At 40.0% G+C, this 17,445-nt stretch overlaps 3 protein-coding genes across 5 annotated transcripts in view; 1 reads left to right on the top strand and 2 right to left on the bottom strand.

Moving 5' to 3' along the window:
* Window positions 1-3,675, top strand: part of slc25a1a (solute carrier family 25 member 1a) — a 4,892-nt gene extending 1,217 nt beyond the window's left edge. The window contains exons 2-9 of the mRNA XM_020598385.1: window positions 169-276; window positions 366-465; window positions 1,041-1,179; window positions 1,287-1,371; window positions 1,585-1,689; window positions 1,820-1,935; window positions 2,025-2,098; window positions 2,189-3,675. Coding sequence (XP_020454041.1) covers window positions 169-276; window positions 366-465; window positions 1,041-1,179; window positions 1,287-1,371; window positions 1,585-1,689; window positions 1,820-1,935; window positions 2,025-2,098; window positions 2,189-2,303 — 842 coding nt within the window. The 3' untranslated portion in view covers window positions 2,304-3,675. The remainder of the gene's footprint in view (window positions 1-168; window positions 277-365; window positions 466-1,040; window positions 1,180-1,286; window positions 1,372-1,584; window positions 1,690-1,819; window positions 1,936-2,024; window positions 2,099-2,188) is intronic.
* A 143-nt stretch (window positions 3,676-3,818) lies between these two features.
* On the bottom strand, window positions 3,819-9,165 carry nle1 (notchless homolog 1 (Drosophila)). Of its 2 annotated transcripts, none has more exons than XM_020598382.1 (13): window positions 9,081-9,165; window positions 8,568-8,706; window positions 7,742-7,962; window positions 7,483-7,562; window positions 7,312-7,388; window positions 7,116-7,213; window positions 6,020-6,212; window positions 5,776-5,911; window positions 5,635-5,681; window positions 5,341-5,543; window positions 5,028-5,187; window positions 4,863-4,933; window positions 3,819-4,773 (listed from the first exon to the last, which is right to left on the bottom strand). In XM_020598382.1, the coding sequence occupies exons 2-13, from the start codon at window positions 8,703-8,705 to the stop codon at window positions 4,761-4,763; spliced, it is 1,437 nt and encodes a 478-aa protein (XP_020454038.1). In that variant the 5' UTR covers window position 8,706; window positions 9,081-9,165; the 3' UTR covers window positions 3,819-4,760. The 2 variants fall into 2 exon arrangements, with proteins under 2 accessions (XP_020454038.1, XP_020454039.1); XM_020598383.1 differs by lacking the exon at window positions 9,081-9,165 and adding an exon at window positions 8,983-9,067.
* Window positions 9,166-9,264: 99 nt separating this feature from the next.
* Window positions 9,265-15,606, bottom strand: inpp5kb (inositol polyphosphate-5-phosphatase Kb). Of its 2 annotated transcripts, XM_020598380.1 has the most exons (13): window positions 14,698-15,606; window positions 14,159-14,263; window positions 13,895-14,003; window positions 13,415-13,531; window positions 12,725-12,900; window positions 12,493-12,604; window positions 12,299-12,408; window positions 12,172-12,198; window positions 11,485-11,713; window positions 11,220-11,357; window positions 11,057-11,140; window positions 10,862-10,966; window positions 9,265-10,149 (listed from the first exon to the last, which is right to left on the bottom strand). In XM_020598380.1, exons 1-13 carry the CDS (start codon window positions 14,916-14,918, stop codon window positions 10,105-10,107), a joined length of 1,578 nt encoding a protein of 525 aa, XP_020454036.1. In that variant the 5' UTR covers window positions 14,919-15,606; the 3' UTR covers window positions 9,265-10,104. The 2 variants fall into 2 exon arrangements, with proteins under 2 accessions (XP_020454036.1, XP_020454037.1); XM_020598381.1 differs by lacking the exon at window positions 12,172-12,198.
* Window positions 15,607-17,445: the final 1,839 nt, after the last annotated feature.

Consider the following 17,445-nt stretch of genomic DNA (forward strand, 5'->3'; position numbering starts at 1 on the left):
GCAGGAATGATGCACGATTACCGAGTTACTCTGCAATTAGTCCATCTTATCTTTTTACACTTAAAATAGAAATTCTCGCCTGCTCCTCCTGCTTTCAGAACATTCAAGAATAATTCTGCAACAAATCTAGACCGCAGTGTTTTCTCTCCCCCACTCCCTCTCACTCAGGTGGCATTGCAGGAGGAATAGAGATCTGTATCACCTTCCCCACAGAATATGTCAAGACCCAGCTGCAGCTGGATGAGAGAGCGAACCAGCCGCGGTACAGAGGGATAGGTAGGTCATTGGGACATGTATGCAAACTACAGATTTGTGTACAAGTCTTCTGTTGCTTTACTCACTTTTGGGGTTCTGTGTGTGTACAGGAGACTGTGTGAAGTTGACCTTGCAATATCATGGGCTCAGAGGGCTGTATCGAGGGCTCAGCTCCCTGCTGTATGGATCAATACCCAAATCTGCAGTGAGGTGAAGTAGCACATAATCAATAGAAGTTTTTGCTTCACAGATTTTATGTAAAAATGTACTTCATAATGTAAAAAAAAAAATCTGTAGCAGAGAAACATCTTTTTGGTGTATAGCACCTCAGATTGACAGATGATGTCGAAGCAGTGACTCTACATTTCTTGGCAGTGGTTCAAGCAACTAATGATAATTTTCTTGAATTATTTATTAATCATTTAGTCTGACACATCACAAAACAGTGAAAGTGGCAATCATAACTTCCACATATTTTGTTTTGTCAGCTGTCCAAAACCTAAATATGTGTAATTCCGATTAGATTCAGATAAGCAGCTAATACTCACATTTAAGAAACTGGAACCAGCTGATTAAACTTCTCTCAATTGGATACTTGCATAGTTACGGGAAATGGTCTACTGAGTTACTGAATCAGTTGTTTGGAGCAAAAAAATATATAAAAATCTAATTGAATCAATGAACAAACTATGGATTATAGTGGGATCTGTCACAAATGTTTATCTGTTGTATTTATTTTGACCTTTGCTGCACTTAAATGTACAACCTTCCCCTCTTTTCCTCAGGTTTGGCACATTTGAGATACTCAGCAACCCGATGCGAGATGCCACAGGTCGGCTAGACAACACGCGGAGCCTCGTGTGCGGTTTAGGAGCGGGGATAGCAGAGGCCATCTTGATCGTCTGCCCCATGGAGACGCTCAAGGTCAGTGGAGCATGTATTACTGTGACAAGGTCTTTCCTTGTCTGCTTTATCAGTACTAATCTGAGTGGATATTGGTCTGATCAAATGGTTCTGTCCTCGTTTTCCAGGTGAAGATGATCCATGACCAGTGTTCCCTCAGACCTCGCTTCAGAGGCTTCTTTCATGGAGTCTGTGAGATTATCAGAGAACAGGGTGAGAAAGCAGGATGCAGCATCATAACAGGGCTCTTATTTAATTTCTCTGCACCTTATTAACAGTTTTAATACACAGAACTGTTTACTACATCGTGTGTACTGTCACTTTGGCCTTGCTGCTTTTTATTGGCTATTGGTAATGAGTCTGTAACTACCAACATGCATAGGTGTAGTTTGTGCTTCATCATCAAACATAATCTAACTCATTTAGGTGTAAGGGGGACATATCAAGGTCTGACACCGACTGTGCTGAAACAAGGATCCAATCAGGCCATCCGATTCTACGTGATGAATGCACTGCGCAATTGGTACAAAGGTGAGAAATTCTAACGTCCATGTCCTTCTTTGACCACTCTTTGCCTTTCTCTGTCCAGCTGACTGATGCATTTCCCAGCTAATTCCTTCTGTTCTCTCATGCTTTTGACACTTTTAATCTGGACTCTAAGGGGACGACCCCAGACGAGAAATGCACCCAGTTGTCACAGCGATGTTCGGAGCGACAGCCGGAGCTGCCAGCGTGTTTGGAAATACGCCTCTGGATGTGGTAAAGACTAGGATGCAGGTAGGAAACAGTCTCTGAGTGTTGTTACTGGCAACAGGTTTGCCTTTGCTAAGATCTTGTTAGTTTTTTTGTTTTGTTTGTTTTTTAAGGGATTGGAGGCACACCGTTACAGAAGCACAATGGACTGTGCCTTCCAAATCTTGAAAAACGAAGGGCCACAGGCGTGAGTAACCCTGATAGTTGTTTTGCACCATTTAATTTCACTACTGTAGGTGAGCATCCTTACTTTGCATCTTCTTGCCCTGCATTGAAGGTTCTACAAAGGGACAGTTCCCAGACTTGGCCGCGTGTGCTTGGATGTGGCCATAGTCTTCGTCATCTACGAGGAGGTGGTCAAACTACTCAACAATGTGTGGACGACTCAGTAAACGGGGCAAGGCAGTGACAGAGGCCCAGAGGAAAGCACAGACCAGTGCCTCATGCTACATATAACTGAACACCTCGATTCTTGGTTGCACTCATTGCCCTGAGCAGACGACACTTCATCCTTACCGGTTTCCACTCGGTTACATAAAATAACTGGTTGGCATGACTTAATCCAAAAACGGTGATTAAGGCAGGGAGAGTGAATAGTCTTGTATTTCTCACTAGTGATCAGACTAAAATGGGGACATTTTATCTTGAAGCACAGGAAATGTCAAACCCACATGAAGATCTTGTGTTATTCTGTACTGACCAAACTTTAGTCTCATTACCTGAAACAAGTATACTTCGAAGGAAACTAAACCTCTGTAACAAAAGTTTCCAAGACAGGAAAGGAAAAGGGGCAATTGTTTTAGTTTTCTGACTGTTGTTACTCTATACTGTAGGTTATAGGGTGAGCACTTTGTAATGAAATCATAAATCTGCTTCACGGAGTACTCACTATACCAGGGGTTTTCGACCAGGAATCCATACCCCCCAGTAGTCTGTGAAGGTATTGCAGGTAGTGCCTGAACATTCATTCAATAATGTAGTTTCATTGTAGGAATCGCTATATTATAAATTTAATTTTAAACACATTTCCATGTTTTAGTTTACAAATAAATCAAATTCATGCAAATGTATAACATTCAGAAAAGCCAACCGTGACTTTCAGGATTAAAATGGAACCTGTCTGCTCCACCCACCCAACAGCGTTCCTCATGTTACCTTAGTCAGAATGGTGGGTCATGGGTCTGAATTAGCTGAAAACCCCTGTACTAGTAATGTACAAAGATGCTACTGGATGCAAACAAAGTACACTAATGTACTTAACACGTCTTGCTGTTGTAATGCCTTACTTGACTGTCCCTGTGGCATCGTCACACTAAAGCATTCACAGGATTTCCTTCTCCATTTATTACTTCATTTCATTAACTAAAGCACAGTTATGTGTTTATGCTTTGCTGCTTCTCATAAACAGCATGTATATCTTAATGTACAGCATATCCAGTGTGGTGTGATCATTCACATTTAAGAATATCCTGTTGGGCAGATTGAAGGGTCTGGATCATTTGTGCTGAATAAAGCTCAAATATATTGGTATATTAGCCCAAAAAAGAAGTTCCTGTGCTCCTATGATTTCTAGGACTGGGATGTGGAAGCAACATGATAATTTCAATGATTTCAATAAACCTAATTCGCTGGTGTTTAGAAACCTTTAAGACATCAGGTTAATAAAGTGAAATATGAAATGTAGATCCTCTGTTAGGATGTCTGTTATTATGGATAAGAACATTCCTACATTTTATTTCCAAACTGATTTCTTCCTCTTTAGATTATTAACCATAACAGCTCCATCACTGCATCGGCTGCATGGGAGTGGACTGAGCGTCACACCAAAGAGTTAGGTTCATTTGAGCTCCAGCAACTTATAAAGGATGGATTTATACCTACCTGTACCATAACACAGACAAGAACACTGGCATTGAAAATAATGTATTGAGGCCGATATGACTTCAAATAAAAATCTGTACACTTGAACACAGAATATAAAACCTATTTTACTTGGAATGGCAAACCTGTTCTTCCCCTCACAGTGGGATGTGAATCACAGTGTCACACTTGGCTTCACCAGACAAGCAGAAAGATCAGCGGGATGAGTCTTTGCTTGACCGCAGAACAGGGAAGATTAAAGGCTGAAGGAGCCGGGCCAGCATCAACGGCAATGACATCACAAAAGAAGGTATCGGCACCTGTTGCCTCACCAGTCCACCTGTTACTTGAAGAACACAGTTCCACCTAGTAAAGCCAAAGGCGAAGGAGAGGACAGACATGCTGCTTTGCCTGATGTGCTGTTTAATCCCTCTTCATCTTTTTGTATGCATCCAATTTCATTTTATTGGGAAATATTTGATATTCATCACAAACTATGTATTCAGGTATAAATACATAACCCTATATGTGGTTTCTGCATATGGAGGTGGCATCGTATTAAGAGTTTAAAATTAGAAGAAAGTCTTATGTGTCATGGGCCCCAACATGTACAAATTAATATGTACATGAATGGAAACCCTTTCATTCTTAAAATCTCAGATGCTAGTACTGAAGTACACAGAATATGAAATCTAGTCTCTACTTGCAGGAATCTCAGTGAATGGATGTTTGATGATTATAACCTCTTGCATTTCACATTCTCCCTCAGTTTGAATCATTAATAATGTCTTTCAGGGTTCACACCCACAGAGGGCATTTGTATTATGGCCAGACTAGAGTTCTGTGCAACACTGTCATTGTTGACAGACAGTGGAACAAAGCCAAATGGGGGACAGGTCCTGTCTAGCCACTCTTGCTCCACCCTCTCAGGCTTCTTGACAATAGAAGATGTGAATCCTCTCACAAAACTAAGCAGAATGGTGTAGTGGCTATCTTCTCCATCTGTAAATATAAAACACAAGGTGTGAGGAAACACAGATGTTTGGCTGTTCTGAAAAACCAACAAAGAAGCTTCTTGGCATCTCACTTACATCTTAAGACATTTGTCCTTCCCACCACTGGCAACTCTTTGTCCATCAGGACTCCAGTCTACTGCATAAACCTACATACATGAGACACAGGACAATTAAAGGGGGGAAAAAAAAAAATACATTCAGTACAACCATCATGAAGCCGGACAATTTTCCTTCCCTCACCTCATCAGCGTGGCCAGGTAGGTCCATGCTCAGCTGTCCAGTCTTAATGTCCCAAACTTTAAGCGTGCTATCGCTGCTGCCACTGACCAGCAGTCTACTGTCTGCTGACCATGCCACTTGATACACAGATCCCACATGGCCACGCAGGGACATTAGGTACCTGTGGGCAGGTAGACAAAAAAATAAAGCAATAAAAATACACAGTGACAGACAGAAAATCTGCTAACAGCACCATCTCTGGGACAACCACAGTATTACACATAACACATTTCTGCACTCAGTATTAAACAAGATGGTTGAGACATTTTCTTACTTTCCAGTGCGTCCGTCCCAGATTTTAATGGACTTATCAAAGGAGGCAGAGGCGAGGAGCCTGGTGTCTGGAGAGAAGAGCACTTCATTGACCAGAGCACTGTGGCCAGTCATCCTAGCCAAAGGCTTCTTGTCTTCTGCAGGGTTCCACAGGAACAAAGTGAAATCATCTGAGCCAGACACCAAACGCTCTGGAGCTGACGCCTACAGCATGACAACAAAAGTTAAGGCACTGATGCAGGAACATACCAGAGGGAAAGATAGGTTTGAACAAATCACAATAAGCAGCACTTACCCTGACTTTATTATATCTCTGAAGTGCTTTCTCCTTCAGCTCTTCCACTGGGTGAAAAAAAAAAAGAAAAAAGCTTGTTACAATAAACACCTGCTTGGAAATATCTAAGCCTGCATCTCATAAGAAAGCAGCGTCACTTACATGATCCAGTGAGGTCCTGGGGGTTGACAGTGGCAGTTGCAGGTTCAAAAGCGCCAGTGCGCAGGACGTAGTCTGTGCTGAGGGCCAATGTGTTCACCCAGTGGGCGTGACCCTGCAGCGTCCTGCACTGGACCCCCTATATCCGCAGATAGAAATAAACAAATTACATCTCCCCTTCTCATTCAACTCATTCTGTATGTAATGAGCAACATTTTGCCAGCTGCGCGCACACACACACACTTACATCTTTGGCTCTCCAGACTTTGACTGTCCTGTCCTGAGAGGAGGTGTACAGAAGTCCATCTCCTCCCCACTTCACACAGGTGACCGACTGAGTGTGTCCAGTGAGGATCTTCTCACAGCGTCCCAACACAGTGTCCCAGATACGTACTGAACCGTCCTTAGAGCTACTGGCTAAGTACCGACACTCTGAGTTACTGGCAGTGAGAGGAAGAAGCGCGATCAACAAAACAGTGCATCAGGACAAAATACTGAAAACAAGGTTTCCCGATTCTAAATCAAACAAGCCATGGCAACATGTCTGGGTGAGTCAATTCATTCAACTTCTATACCTCCATTCAATCTCTTATTCAGTGTTTCCTTCATTCTGAAGAAAACTAATCATGGGGTTTACTTGCCATGTTCTAAGACAAATAAACATCCACTATGACAGCTGCTTTTAGTAGAAACCTTCCAATTTTAACAACATTAAGCAATGATTAGCATACAAAAAAAAAAACCCACCATTAAAATGTACCATTATGACATGTATTTCACTGCAATTTGCATTAATCCATATCCATTATACTCATCAACACACTCTTCTAAAGTCTTTTTTTTTGCTTCTAAGTTGTTTGCTATTACAGAAAACTACAACCCTTCAACTCATCAATACGCTCTTCTAACAAATTACAGACTGTCTAGGAAGTAAGTGAATGGGAAATGGTGCCTATAGGGCAGCTGTGGCTCAGGAGGTTGAGCATTGATTTGTTCACAGGGTTGGTGGTTCAATTCCCAGCCTCACTGCTATCTGTGAATGGGAAGGAAACTATAAAGCTCTTTGTCTACCAAGATACAAAAAGTGCTATGTAAGTGTCATTTTTACCCACTAGCACCAACCTGAAGCATTTTACCACCAACCATGATGTTCATTAGTGGTATAATGCAAAGGTACTCCCACCAAGAGTCAAAAAATGTTTTCTATGAAAAGCTGTATAGCTGTAATTTTACCATTTCACGAGTAAAACATATCAGTGCAGAAGATGCATCTGAACAGGACTTTAGATGAGCACTGAAATAACATGCAGCACTTTACAGAAATGAGAAGGTGATGAACTCACAGATGAAGAGGTTCCCAGCAGAGCCAAGTGATCCACTTTGTGTGTCCTGTCAAAGTCTTCCCTATCTGTGTACCCGTCACAGGATCCCAAAGACATATCTACAGGAACAGCCCCATCAAAACAGAAATACCTCATGTTCATGATGGGATACGGTACATCTTAGAAATACACAGCTCAGGGGTTTTTAGAAGCTTACCTGGCTGTTTTTGCATCCTGAAGCCAGTTTTCTGCCATCAGGTGACCAGGCAATGCTCAGTACCCAATGTGTGTGCCCTTATATCCAACAGAATACAGTTCAGTGGTGTCTAAAACCATTCATCTGTTATTTGTAGTGCGATAGCAGATCACCTTATAGAACTGATTTTACCTCTGGCAGTGTGGTGGGGCGTCTCCGTTGTCAAGTCCCAAAAACGTACTGTAGTATCACCTGAACCACTGGCCAGATATCTAACAACAAAGACAAATTAATTAACAGCATGCCCAAACCTACTCATGGAGTGTGTCTTCAGAACATAATTTATACTTTAATCCCCTAGAATTGCTGCTCTTTCATAAGAACTCTTGGATAAATGAGAGTACAAGAAAGCATGCAAACAGACAAATATCTCCGTGTAAGAGTTACTCACTTGCCAGTGGGGCTGAAGGCAGTTGAGATGACAGCTTCAGTGTGTCCCTGTAGTGTGCTGGTACAGCGGGCCACAGCTCGAACCCTGAACACAGCCTGAGGCTGGTAAACAACTGGCAGGACCTGCTCGGTCTCAACTCCAAGAGCCTTCACGCAAGACCCCAGACTGGTTACCACCTCAGCCTCTCCATGCACAAAAAAAGCCAGTGGTACTGGCTCATCCTGAACAAAAGCAAACAAGATGCATTCACAGGATTTACAATTTCAACTTTATATGACCTCATTAATAATGTCTAACATAAGTTAAAATAAAAATCAATGTATTCCCCATGACATCTTTAGAAATGTCTTTTTTCTAGAATACCGAAGAGTTTATAAATTTAGGGATAATGACATTTGGTTACTTGAATACTGTTATTTAAATTTAGAAATTACCATATTAAAGTTGCCATGAAAACAGTGAGATCAAGACTTCGATAACACAGAGACAAACATTTCCCTTTAAACGTGAATAGCAGTGACGGACAAACATACAAGATCGAAATGCCTCTATGTACAGTTTAATCACAACTTAAATTATATTTATACACTGAAATGCCAATTTAATAGTCACACCTGTACAACTGCATGAAATCCATTGCAACACTTCCACCATAACATCTGTGTTTATGAACCTCAAAATGTTTTAGTATTTATTGAAAGTGTCATAAATGTATAAATTAAATTATAATGGAGTCCAGTACAACGAAACTTTTAACTATGACCTAAATAATAAACATATAACTGGATTTGGCCGGTCAGTGTGTAAGATAATGCCAGCTGGTTACCTTCTGTAGCAGTGCATTGCAGACCAGTTGCAGTTTATCTGGGGTGATGTTTAAAGGCACATCAAATGGTGAACCCAGAATCTGTCCATCCTCGTCCTGAAACCGGATCAGCAGCCGCTCCACGTCCTCACTCGTCATGCTGTTCGGTTTTGACACAACACAAATGAAGCTATGTACATATCCTATTTTGTGACTAACGTTATACCTTAGTTCACTACGAGGCGTCATCATTTCTCAAAGTTGTCATGACAGTACCATATTATAGATTTATGTTTAGGATTGTTATTATAAAGCTTGAGCAAACCCTGCCACCTGAAATCAGCTGGTAAACGGTTTACTTCTAGCTAGCTTATGTCAACCAATAAAACTAACTCCACAAGCCTACTGTTAGCCAGCATTACAGAAACATAAGTACTTTTAGCAGCGACAGCAGGGCAGGACAATAACTATCAGTTATTCACACAAGTGTTTTCAGTTTATATGAAATTAGCTTGAGACATAAATGTACTCAACCTTTATCTTCAGGCTATACCTCCCCCCACGTGCGTTCTTGTTCTTCTCCTTCTTCTTCTTCTTCTTCTTCTTCTTTTGCGGTAGTTAGCATTCTAGTGTTGCATTACCGCCACCTCGTGTCTATAGTCCACGTCAATCCCCGTTTCCTTATATTTTACGGTCCAGTTGTTCTCGAACAGCCAAACAAACACCTTCTCCGCTGCCCAGTACTAACATATTCTAAAATAATTTTCAAACTGCATTTTGTCATGCTGTTTGTTACCTAAGCATCTGTAATTGAGTAATCATCAACACGCGTGCATAGCGCCGAACAGCCTTTTCAATGAAAGAAGCTCCGGGAGGCAAATGTTGTCAAATCAGTAAACGGACTCTCGCAATGGATTATATGAGAGAATTGTGACATTATGTGTTGTTACTACAAAATAAAAGGCTCAGTTAGACTTGAGTTTTAATTTAACTCACCTAATATGTGTTGTATCGCACTGATTAGTCATTAACATTGGAGGTGAAAAGTTCTTTTTTTCATGAATACAATAGGATGTCAATGAACGTTCACAAATAACTGCTGATTTTCAGTTTAAATTACACATTTCCTGTACATCTGCATCAGCAAGAAAACAAATGTCCTGTTTGCACATTTTTTAAAAAGAGGCCATTATTATCACATGAATTTCAAAGCCATTTTTCAATACCTTCCTAACAATCCATACTTAATATATTTCATTACAACAATGAAACATACATTTATGTACAACACCGTTTTGTTGCTGTTACGGTGTTCACTATATCAATTCACAATATCAATCAACCAAATATGACACGTATGTATGCACACAGAGAACTTTTCTTTGACAACAGTTATCTTTTTTGCACTAGAATAGAAAAGACATGAATTACATTAATGTGAGAAACTACAATTATGTTTCTAGCAAGCCAGATAAATAATCTTTTCTTTAAAAGAAAAGACTTCTGTGTGAATTTACAGGGAAGATGAATATAAAGCGAGATAGCAGTGAATTTGTTCTCATTTTTTGAGCCCTTCCAAGGCAGCACACTTTGGCTCCAGGATCTGCAAGATTGGAAACAATGATAGATCCAAGAATGAAACACCCTGAAACAATACACATTTCCTGCTGCAAATACACACTTAGTGGCCATTTTTCTATATATACCTGTACAATTGAATGCAGATCACTGAACTGCTCTGCCATAAATTCTACCTTTACAAAGATTATGTAATTGTTGACACTGCGATCACTGCAGTCACAGATAAAGGTATAGAAGTCCATTTATGCCAGTTAAAGAACAAATAAAGAGGAAAAGCTAGTCATGATGAAAAAATGGATCATGGATATTGTAATGGACTACATTATATTGAGGCCAATGAAATGGCCACTGAGTGTTTAAGAGGAAGAATCTTATTTTTGTCACTGTTGACAGTAAATGGGAAATGTGTCAGTATAATGTCTGTTATTCAGTTTACTGTATATCCTATGAAGTACTGTAGCAGTAGTAATAATATGATAACAGGTGCAGTACACTAGAAGGTTATGCTGGATACTCTTAGGATGGGCATATCTGTTTTTATTCATAGTTACTTATACTATTTGCACTATTTCCGATCACAGAGTTCACTCACATCTGGCATTATTCTAACGGTGAATGTTAATGAGTACAGACTGCAGTGTCTTGCGACAGATATAACACACTCAGCAAAGCAACAATAATAAGGCACTGCAATAGAACAAAGTAGAACTATGATGTGACAGGGGTACACTCACCTGGAAGCCAGCACTGAGGCCAGTGAGGCTTTGCATGTTTGTACTGTAGTAACCCAAAACATACTGTCCACCTAGTAGGGGGATCTCATCCTTATCCACAGATATCTGTAACCAAAACACACATACATATTAATAAAGCATATATTCATATAATATTTGTCAAAATATGATACAAATGTCTCACTATCTGTTTACCTGTATGACCTCACTTATCTCTGGCAGCTCCCCCTCTCTAACCCAAATAAAGGTTTCGTAATCGGATACACTCTTAAATCCCACCTGCCAGAGAACAACATTGAGCTCATATCTGATATCTGTTATATTGTTTGGTTTTTCACCTCTGTGTGTGTCCCAGTACCTTGTACAGGCCTATCCAGTCCCATGTGGAGGACATGAAGTCCTCTAGGATGGTGTAGTTAAGGACTCCATCCTGGTCAGCGCTCCACACACCCACAGGAGATACATCCACCAGTGGTGTGTCAAAGCACTTTCTCAGCTGTGGAGAAAAAGAGGAAGAGGAGCTTTAAAAATGTAGATAAGGCCCTTTTACTTAGAAGAAAGTGAGCAAAGGACTGAGTAGCACAAGACAAAGTCCTAGTGCCCAACAAAAAGTCTGCTCTCACTTCAAGACTGAAGGTTGCAACGACAGGCTTGTGGTCACTGAGTCCATAGCTCATGATACTGGTATATGTTTCCTGGGTGACCAGGACTGGATATTCATCTTGTCCTTTATCAGTAGAAGTCGATGTCTTCTCATCATTATCATCATCATCATCATCCTCTGGTGGTGGGCTTTTAGGGTTGATGCGCCAGAGGATCCGATCTGTCCAGGCTGGTTTCCTCTTCTTGTTGCTGAGTGAAGCAAAGTGTTGATAGTTTCTATCTGAGAGCTACTAAAACTCATGTTTCTAATGCTTACCTGATACTTCCATAATCATGAAAATCTAATTTACAATTCTGATTATGTTAAAAAAAACTGGAAACAGTGCTGTTAAAGAACACAAGTCAGACATACATGCAACACAGGACTGTGCCTACAGTGTAGCATGCTGTAGAGAAATGATGGATATCAGAGGCAGACAATATCATTTGCTATGGTATTACAGCCTATGAATACACACATTCATGATAAAAACCAACATGTACATTATACAGGAACAAAGAGTGAGATGCAGGGTGCAAGAATTTGCAGATCACATCTGAAATTCTTCAGTTACTAAAGTCCTTGGTGAAAAAAGACAGATGGTGTGGTGACAGATGAATAAGGGAATGTGGAGCATACAACACAAAAAACATAAAGTATGTCTTACTTAAAACCCAGCCATGTCTTTGGAGGACTGTACAGAATTCAAATGGAAACAGGTGAAGTTTAAGCAAATGTTTTTGAAGCACCATTCAATTTTTGTGTGTAGTAGACTTGTTTGTAGCACATATTACCTGGTATCATAGCTGTCAGAGTTACGGTCAAACTTGTAGGTGGGTTTAAAATTTAAAGGACCTTCCTCAAATTCCTGCAGGAAGGGCTCCTGCTTCTTCATCATGGTCAGCTGCAGAGACAGGAAATAAATTAGTGAGTGTGTGTTATTGTGTGTGTGTGTGTGTGTGTGCGCGCGCTCATTTTAGCACACCACCTGGTCTTTGCTCCACAACAAATGAAGGCGTCCACTGTTGATGGACGAGCGAAGGAAGTGCAAGCCGTGGTCCGCAATACGAAAGTTCAGGTCACCAAACCAGAACACCACCCTGTCAGAGTGAGATAGAGTATCACTGTACCAGGCATTTAACAACCCATAGTGTATATTTTGCACAGCATGTGTATTTGTGAGCATGTAAAGTTTTGTGTCTATATGTGTATGTACTCACTTGTGGTCCAGGACATGTGGGGTGTCTGAGATGTCAAAGTCTTGTGCCTCCAGGATGTATTCAAACTCATCAACACGCTGCAGAGCATAATTCATATGTGCTGCTAGGTGGCAGCTGAGGAAGCACACCATGTGTCCGTAGAAGGAAAAGCGCACAGACACTGCTCCTTTATTACCCTGACACAAATAAACACATGGGGTGGCATGAAGTATGTAAAGCCATAGTCATAGCTGACCAATCACATGTACAAATATAAATTACTGTACTTACTGTATTTATAAAATATATAAACTGTTTTTAAATAAAAATATACAGTATATACTGCTGTTTTCCATGAATGAAAAAGTCATCATCTTTATTTAATTAGATGATGTTTTCCCTTTAATTTGGATTAAATCATTTGTCTTGCAAGTGTTGGCCCCAGTGTGCCACTTTACCAGTTTTACCACTAAGTGTTCTTTGTGCCTGTCCAGGGTGTACCCCCCTTTCGCCCGCAGCTGGCTGGGATTGGCTTTCTTTGTGCTTTGTGCTTCAGTCAAAGCTGTTGCACATTCCACTCAACATGCACAATAGGCCTTTCATAAGGTGCTTATACTCTGCAGCATCTGATACCAGAGGGATTCCTGGTGTGCAGAGTTGTCTGTGAGGTTCAGTCTAGTACTAGCCAGCGCTCCCATTATGATTTCCTACCCAGTAGCCGAAGACACCCGTTCGAGTGTAGGTGGTCTGGATGTTTCTGATGTAGGGGAGGTGAATTTGTTTGGTGAACACCAGCAGAAGCAAACCCTGCATCCTCACTGATGTGACCTAGACATAGATTGAGATAGTGAGAAATTTTATGAATAATTTTAATTTAGATTTAGTCATTTTTAACAAAAATGCTTTTCATTCACTTTATCCCCTATTTACAGCTAAAAGAAAAATGTATGGCATTAAATTCAAATTGTAAACAAACACTCATAATCCCAAAATATCCCTAAATGCCTTTAAAAGTGCTGTATAAATAAAATGCATTACGATTGAATATAGGTACGTAATGTTAAAATGAAAGAAGGTATCTGAGGATTTTTAAGCAATGGTTATGTTTTACAATTTTGAGTAGCATTTAGGACATTCTTTTTTATTTCAGTTGTTCACACACATCCACATACAAACACTGTCCTTTCTCACCTTGACAAAGCCTCTGGGTGCCAATGTGTCCATGAAGACATGACTCCAGGAGTCCTCCACCAACAGGTCAGAGATAAACCTTGCTAGGGTGGATTTCACCTCCTGCAGGCTGACACACACATAAGAGCACAATCCAGTGAAAAACACAGGACACTAATCTAGGAGAGCTTTTCTTTGTTTTCCACATTAATAAAATAAACGCTTTTGTCCTTCAGTACAATTCCTGGCAAAGTTTTAATTTCCAGCTTCCGTTTTGTTTCTCACCCAATCGCATAGAGGTCTGTGGGGGGCTCGACATCCAGTTGCAGCAAAGATGTGACGTCTTCAGGAGGCTCCGCTGTGGCTACGTTCCAGGTCACTATGTGTAGCCTGTCAGTGTATGTTTTTAGTAATGACAGGGATTGTGATGAAAACAGGAAATATCAGTTACATCGTTACATTTTCCCCAAGTTTTAAATGCTAGACTAAGAGGTATATTTTCATGGTGATTTAGAACATTCTTATTCATTTCTAAAACATACGTTACACTGCATTCAACAGTTTGTTGGATCCTTGAACACTGAAAGGATAATAAAGTAAAAATACAGAAGACATTAATCATTTATTTTTTCCACATTCACAGTTTTTAATCTTAAATGGATAATTGGAAACCATGAGGAACTGTCAGAATGTAATAAACCCAGACATGAACCACATACATCTTTGCAATTGTTAATCTTTAATAACAATCAGAAATTGTTAAAAAGTTCTTGATTATTTGAGTGAAATCAAACTGTGTAAACTCATCATATGTGAGGATCAACCTGAATGCCTCTGTGGGAACGAAGCATCCACAGAGCTGAAACACTTCATCCAGTGTGTGGGACACTTCTTCGCCGGCTTCATCATCAGAGCTCATGTCCTCTACACAGGTCAGCAGCTGGGACAAACGCTGGCGGAGGAGCATTTTGGACCTGGAGCCTTGAGACGTTGAGCTGCCCGTGCTGTCTGAGCGCACACGGAGACTGTCCGTCAAGGGGTCCATTTTTGGATTTTAGATTAAAAAAGGGCTTCCTGGTGTTAGCTATGTTACCTGTCTTGTGAAGGTTATACAAGATTACTCAAAAATAAAGATGCCCTGCAAAAAGCAAAGTCCAGTAGCATATAAGAAAGACACTGGGCTTAATTCCTTGGTTGGTTCAGTTGCAGCCATATGATGTGAAAGACCTCCACTGTGTTCAGGCCACTGGACGTAACAAGACCTGTTCCTCAGTAGTCATATCTTTCCCCATGCACTAGGTCCTCCAAACTGACCTGGATGAAAAACTGAAAAGCCCAGTGAAACGCGTCTTGGTCTGTGCTAGTTCTGTCCTATCTGTGGCAGCATAGTCCTGTGTGGTCATGCAGTGATGCAGCAATGACTGAGAAAGCAGTGGGGTCAACTCAAAAATGTGGGCTAGAACGAGCGTTCTCTCAGCTAAGTACACTGAACAATGCATGCAGCCCCACAACTGTAGCAGTGCATCAGTCAGGGGAAAGCAGCACACGGTAGCTCTCTCAGCCTCACTTCAGTCTCTCTTCTCTTACAAGTGAACAGTTATTTTTGTAAACCCAGAGAAACATGGGGATTAATGCAGTTTTGTAAGCTCTGACTCAGACATCTTAGGGGTTTTAAATAACAAAAGCTCACAGTTAATAGCAGACACATTATATAACGGATTTAGAAGTACACAATGTCTGCTACTTAAATGATTTTAAAACCCCAATGTGGTGAGATGTTTTCAATATTTGATGAAAAGTTTAGTTTCAAAATAAAAACGCCTGCTTTGTAAAATGTATCTCAGAAATAAAATGACTAAGATTAGAAATACAAGTCTCTGGCACATGAACAAACTGGATTTTATTGCTTAGAGATCCTGAGCTATACTCAAGAAACTTGCAAAATAAATCTATGATTAATCACTGACTTTTAGCAAATTAAATCTGACCAATTTAATACAGTGTTCACACACTGGATCACTAATTCTGAAACTATGGGCCGAATCATACAGTAACTGTGGTTAATGGTTAATAAAAAGTCAATTAAATTAAAATTAATATATATTTTGTTAATTGTTATCAAATGGTTATCAAAAGTAATGGTAATTAATGATTGCATTTTTGGGGGATTACATTATATATATCATTTTGGATAGTATCTAACTGATTAAGTTTTGGGAAACATCTTTACAAGTAAATAACAGCTCTCATCCTCTTATGAAAACAATTCTGATTGAGTCACTATATGATAAAATGGTAAAAGACTCCATATTGATATATTCATCTATTGTACATGTACTTCCATAATATGCCTTTTGCTCTATCCAGTTTATGTTCACTTGCTTTAAAAATCAACACATATCAATGGATTGTGCAGTAAAATTATTTTTAAATCTTCTTTTTAAACATCCAATTAATTAAGGCTCTACAGTATAGCTCAATGGTCCAGTATTCTTGAATCACCAGTAAAGTAATCATTGCTGATTTTATTGATATGTGAATTGCAAACAAATTGTGAAATAGTTCAAATCCTTTGAAGAAATGTTGTTCAAGTTGTTTCCAGGGCTTTAGGAAATTTACCACAAAGTTTTGTTATGAGTCAAATGTACCCACGGCCCCTTGAAACTGCAACAATCAAGGGTCCTACACTGAAACCCTGTCTTCTTTTTGCCTGTGACAAAGGTAATCAAATGAGATCACTGCTCTTGTGTTACAGTGCACATTTTTATAAAAAGCACTAACACCAGAGGTTATCTACAGTTGCTTTGCTTCTTTTTATTCATTTCTTTACATCTCCAATGTACTGTAGTGTTATTGGAAGATAAGATGACAAAAAGGCACAAATTCACAATAAAAGAAAGGAAAAACAGGAGACGAGTTAACAGGAGTGAGAGAGCAAGAGAGAGAAAGAGTTTTAACTTTTTAAAAACAGTTTGGGATTGTGGGATCATTTGGTTCCATACTGATAATAAAGCGAGGAATCTAACAACAGATATCTATGAGATTGTCTCTGTTAAACTGTGTTCTCTCTCCATTTTGCGTGGTACCTTCATTGTTGAAAAATGAACCTACTGTCGCTGTTTTCAAACAACCTTTTTTCCAGTGTAAGCACCAACCCACCTGGTTGAAGCTGCTCTTAAATGTAGAATAACTCCCCTTGATCCTAGTCATTAACCACAGGAGGGCAAAAATCTGACTCCATCAGCAATTATGTGGATCAATAAACTGACCCAAGCTGCCGTCATACAGTACGTTCCTTTTCAGTGAAAGACGCATGTAGTTCAGAGACTGACAACAGAAGTACAACATTCAGAACAAAAATATATATTTATACACTGTCCTGCCAATAGGACATGGCCCCAAATGTGAAAAGAGGAGGACGTGGTTCACTAGGTTTCTGCTTTTTTCATTTTTGTACTTTAGCTACAAACACAGCAACTCAGCTCTCCGCTGCTTTGCTGAAGCATCCTAAAGGTGGCAGCAAAATTATCTACAACAATGCTCAGAATGATTTTTATCTCTACAGCTGACAT

This window comes from Monopterus albus, unplaced genomic scaffold (assembly GCF_001952655.1).
Source record: "Monopterus albus unplaced genomic scaffold, M_albus_1.0 scaffold38.1, whole genome shotgun sequence".
In the NCBI taxonomy this organism is placed as follows: domain Eukaryota; kingdom Metazoa; phylum Chordata; class Actinopteri; order Synbranchiformes; family Synbranchidae; genus Monopterus; species Monopterus albus.

What these genes read in the sequence shown, in the direction of transcription:
- nle1 (XM_020598382.1), bottom strand. Translation starts at nt 8,705, where the DNA reads ATGACGAGTGAGGACGTGGAGCGGCTGCTGATCCGGTTTCAGGACGAG. An exon ending in GCAATGCACTGCTACAGAAG is followed by an intron (nt 7,963 to 8,567) that starts GTAACCAGCTGG and finishes GCTTTTGTTCAG; the next exon opens with GATGAGCCAGTACCACTGGC. An exon ending in CAGGATGCAAAAACAGCCAG is followed by an intron (nt 7,214 to 7,311) that starts GTAAGCTTCTAA and finishes CTGTTCCTGTAG; the next exon opens with ATATGTCTTTGGGATCCTGT.
- inpp5kb (XM_020598380.1), bottom strand. Translation starts at nt 14,918, where the DNA reads ATGGACCCCTTGACGGACAGTCTCCGTGTGCGCTCAGACAGCACGGGC. An exon ending in CCACATGTCCTGGACCACAA is followed by an intron (nt 12,605 to 12,724) that starts GTGAGTACATAC and finishes TCACTCTGACAG; the next exon opens with GGTGGTGTTCTGGTTTGGTG. An exon ending in AAGACATGGCTGGGTTTTAA is followed by an intron (nt 11,714 to 12,171) that starts GTAAGACATACT and finishes TGCTTCACTCAG; the next exon opens with CAACAAGAAGAGGAAACCAG.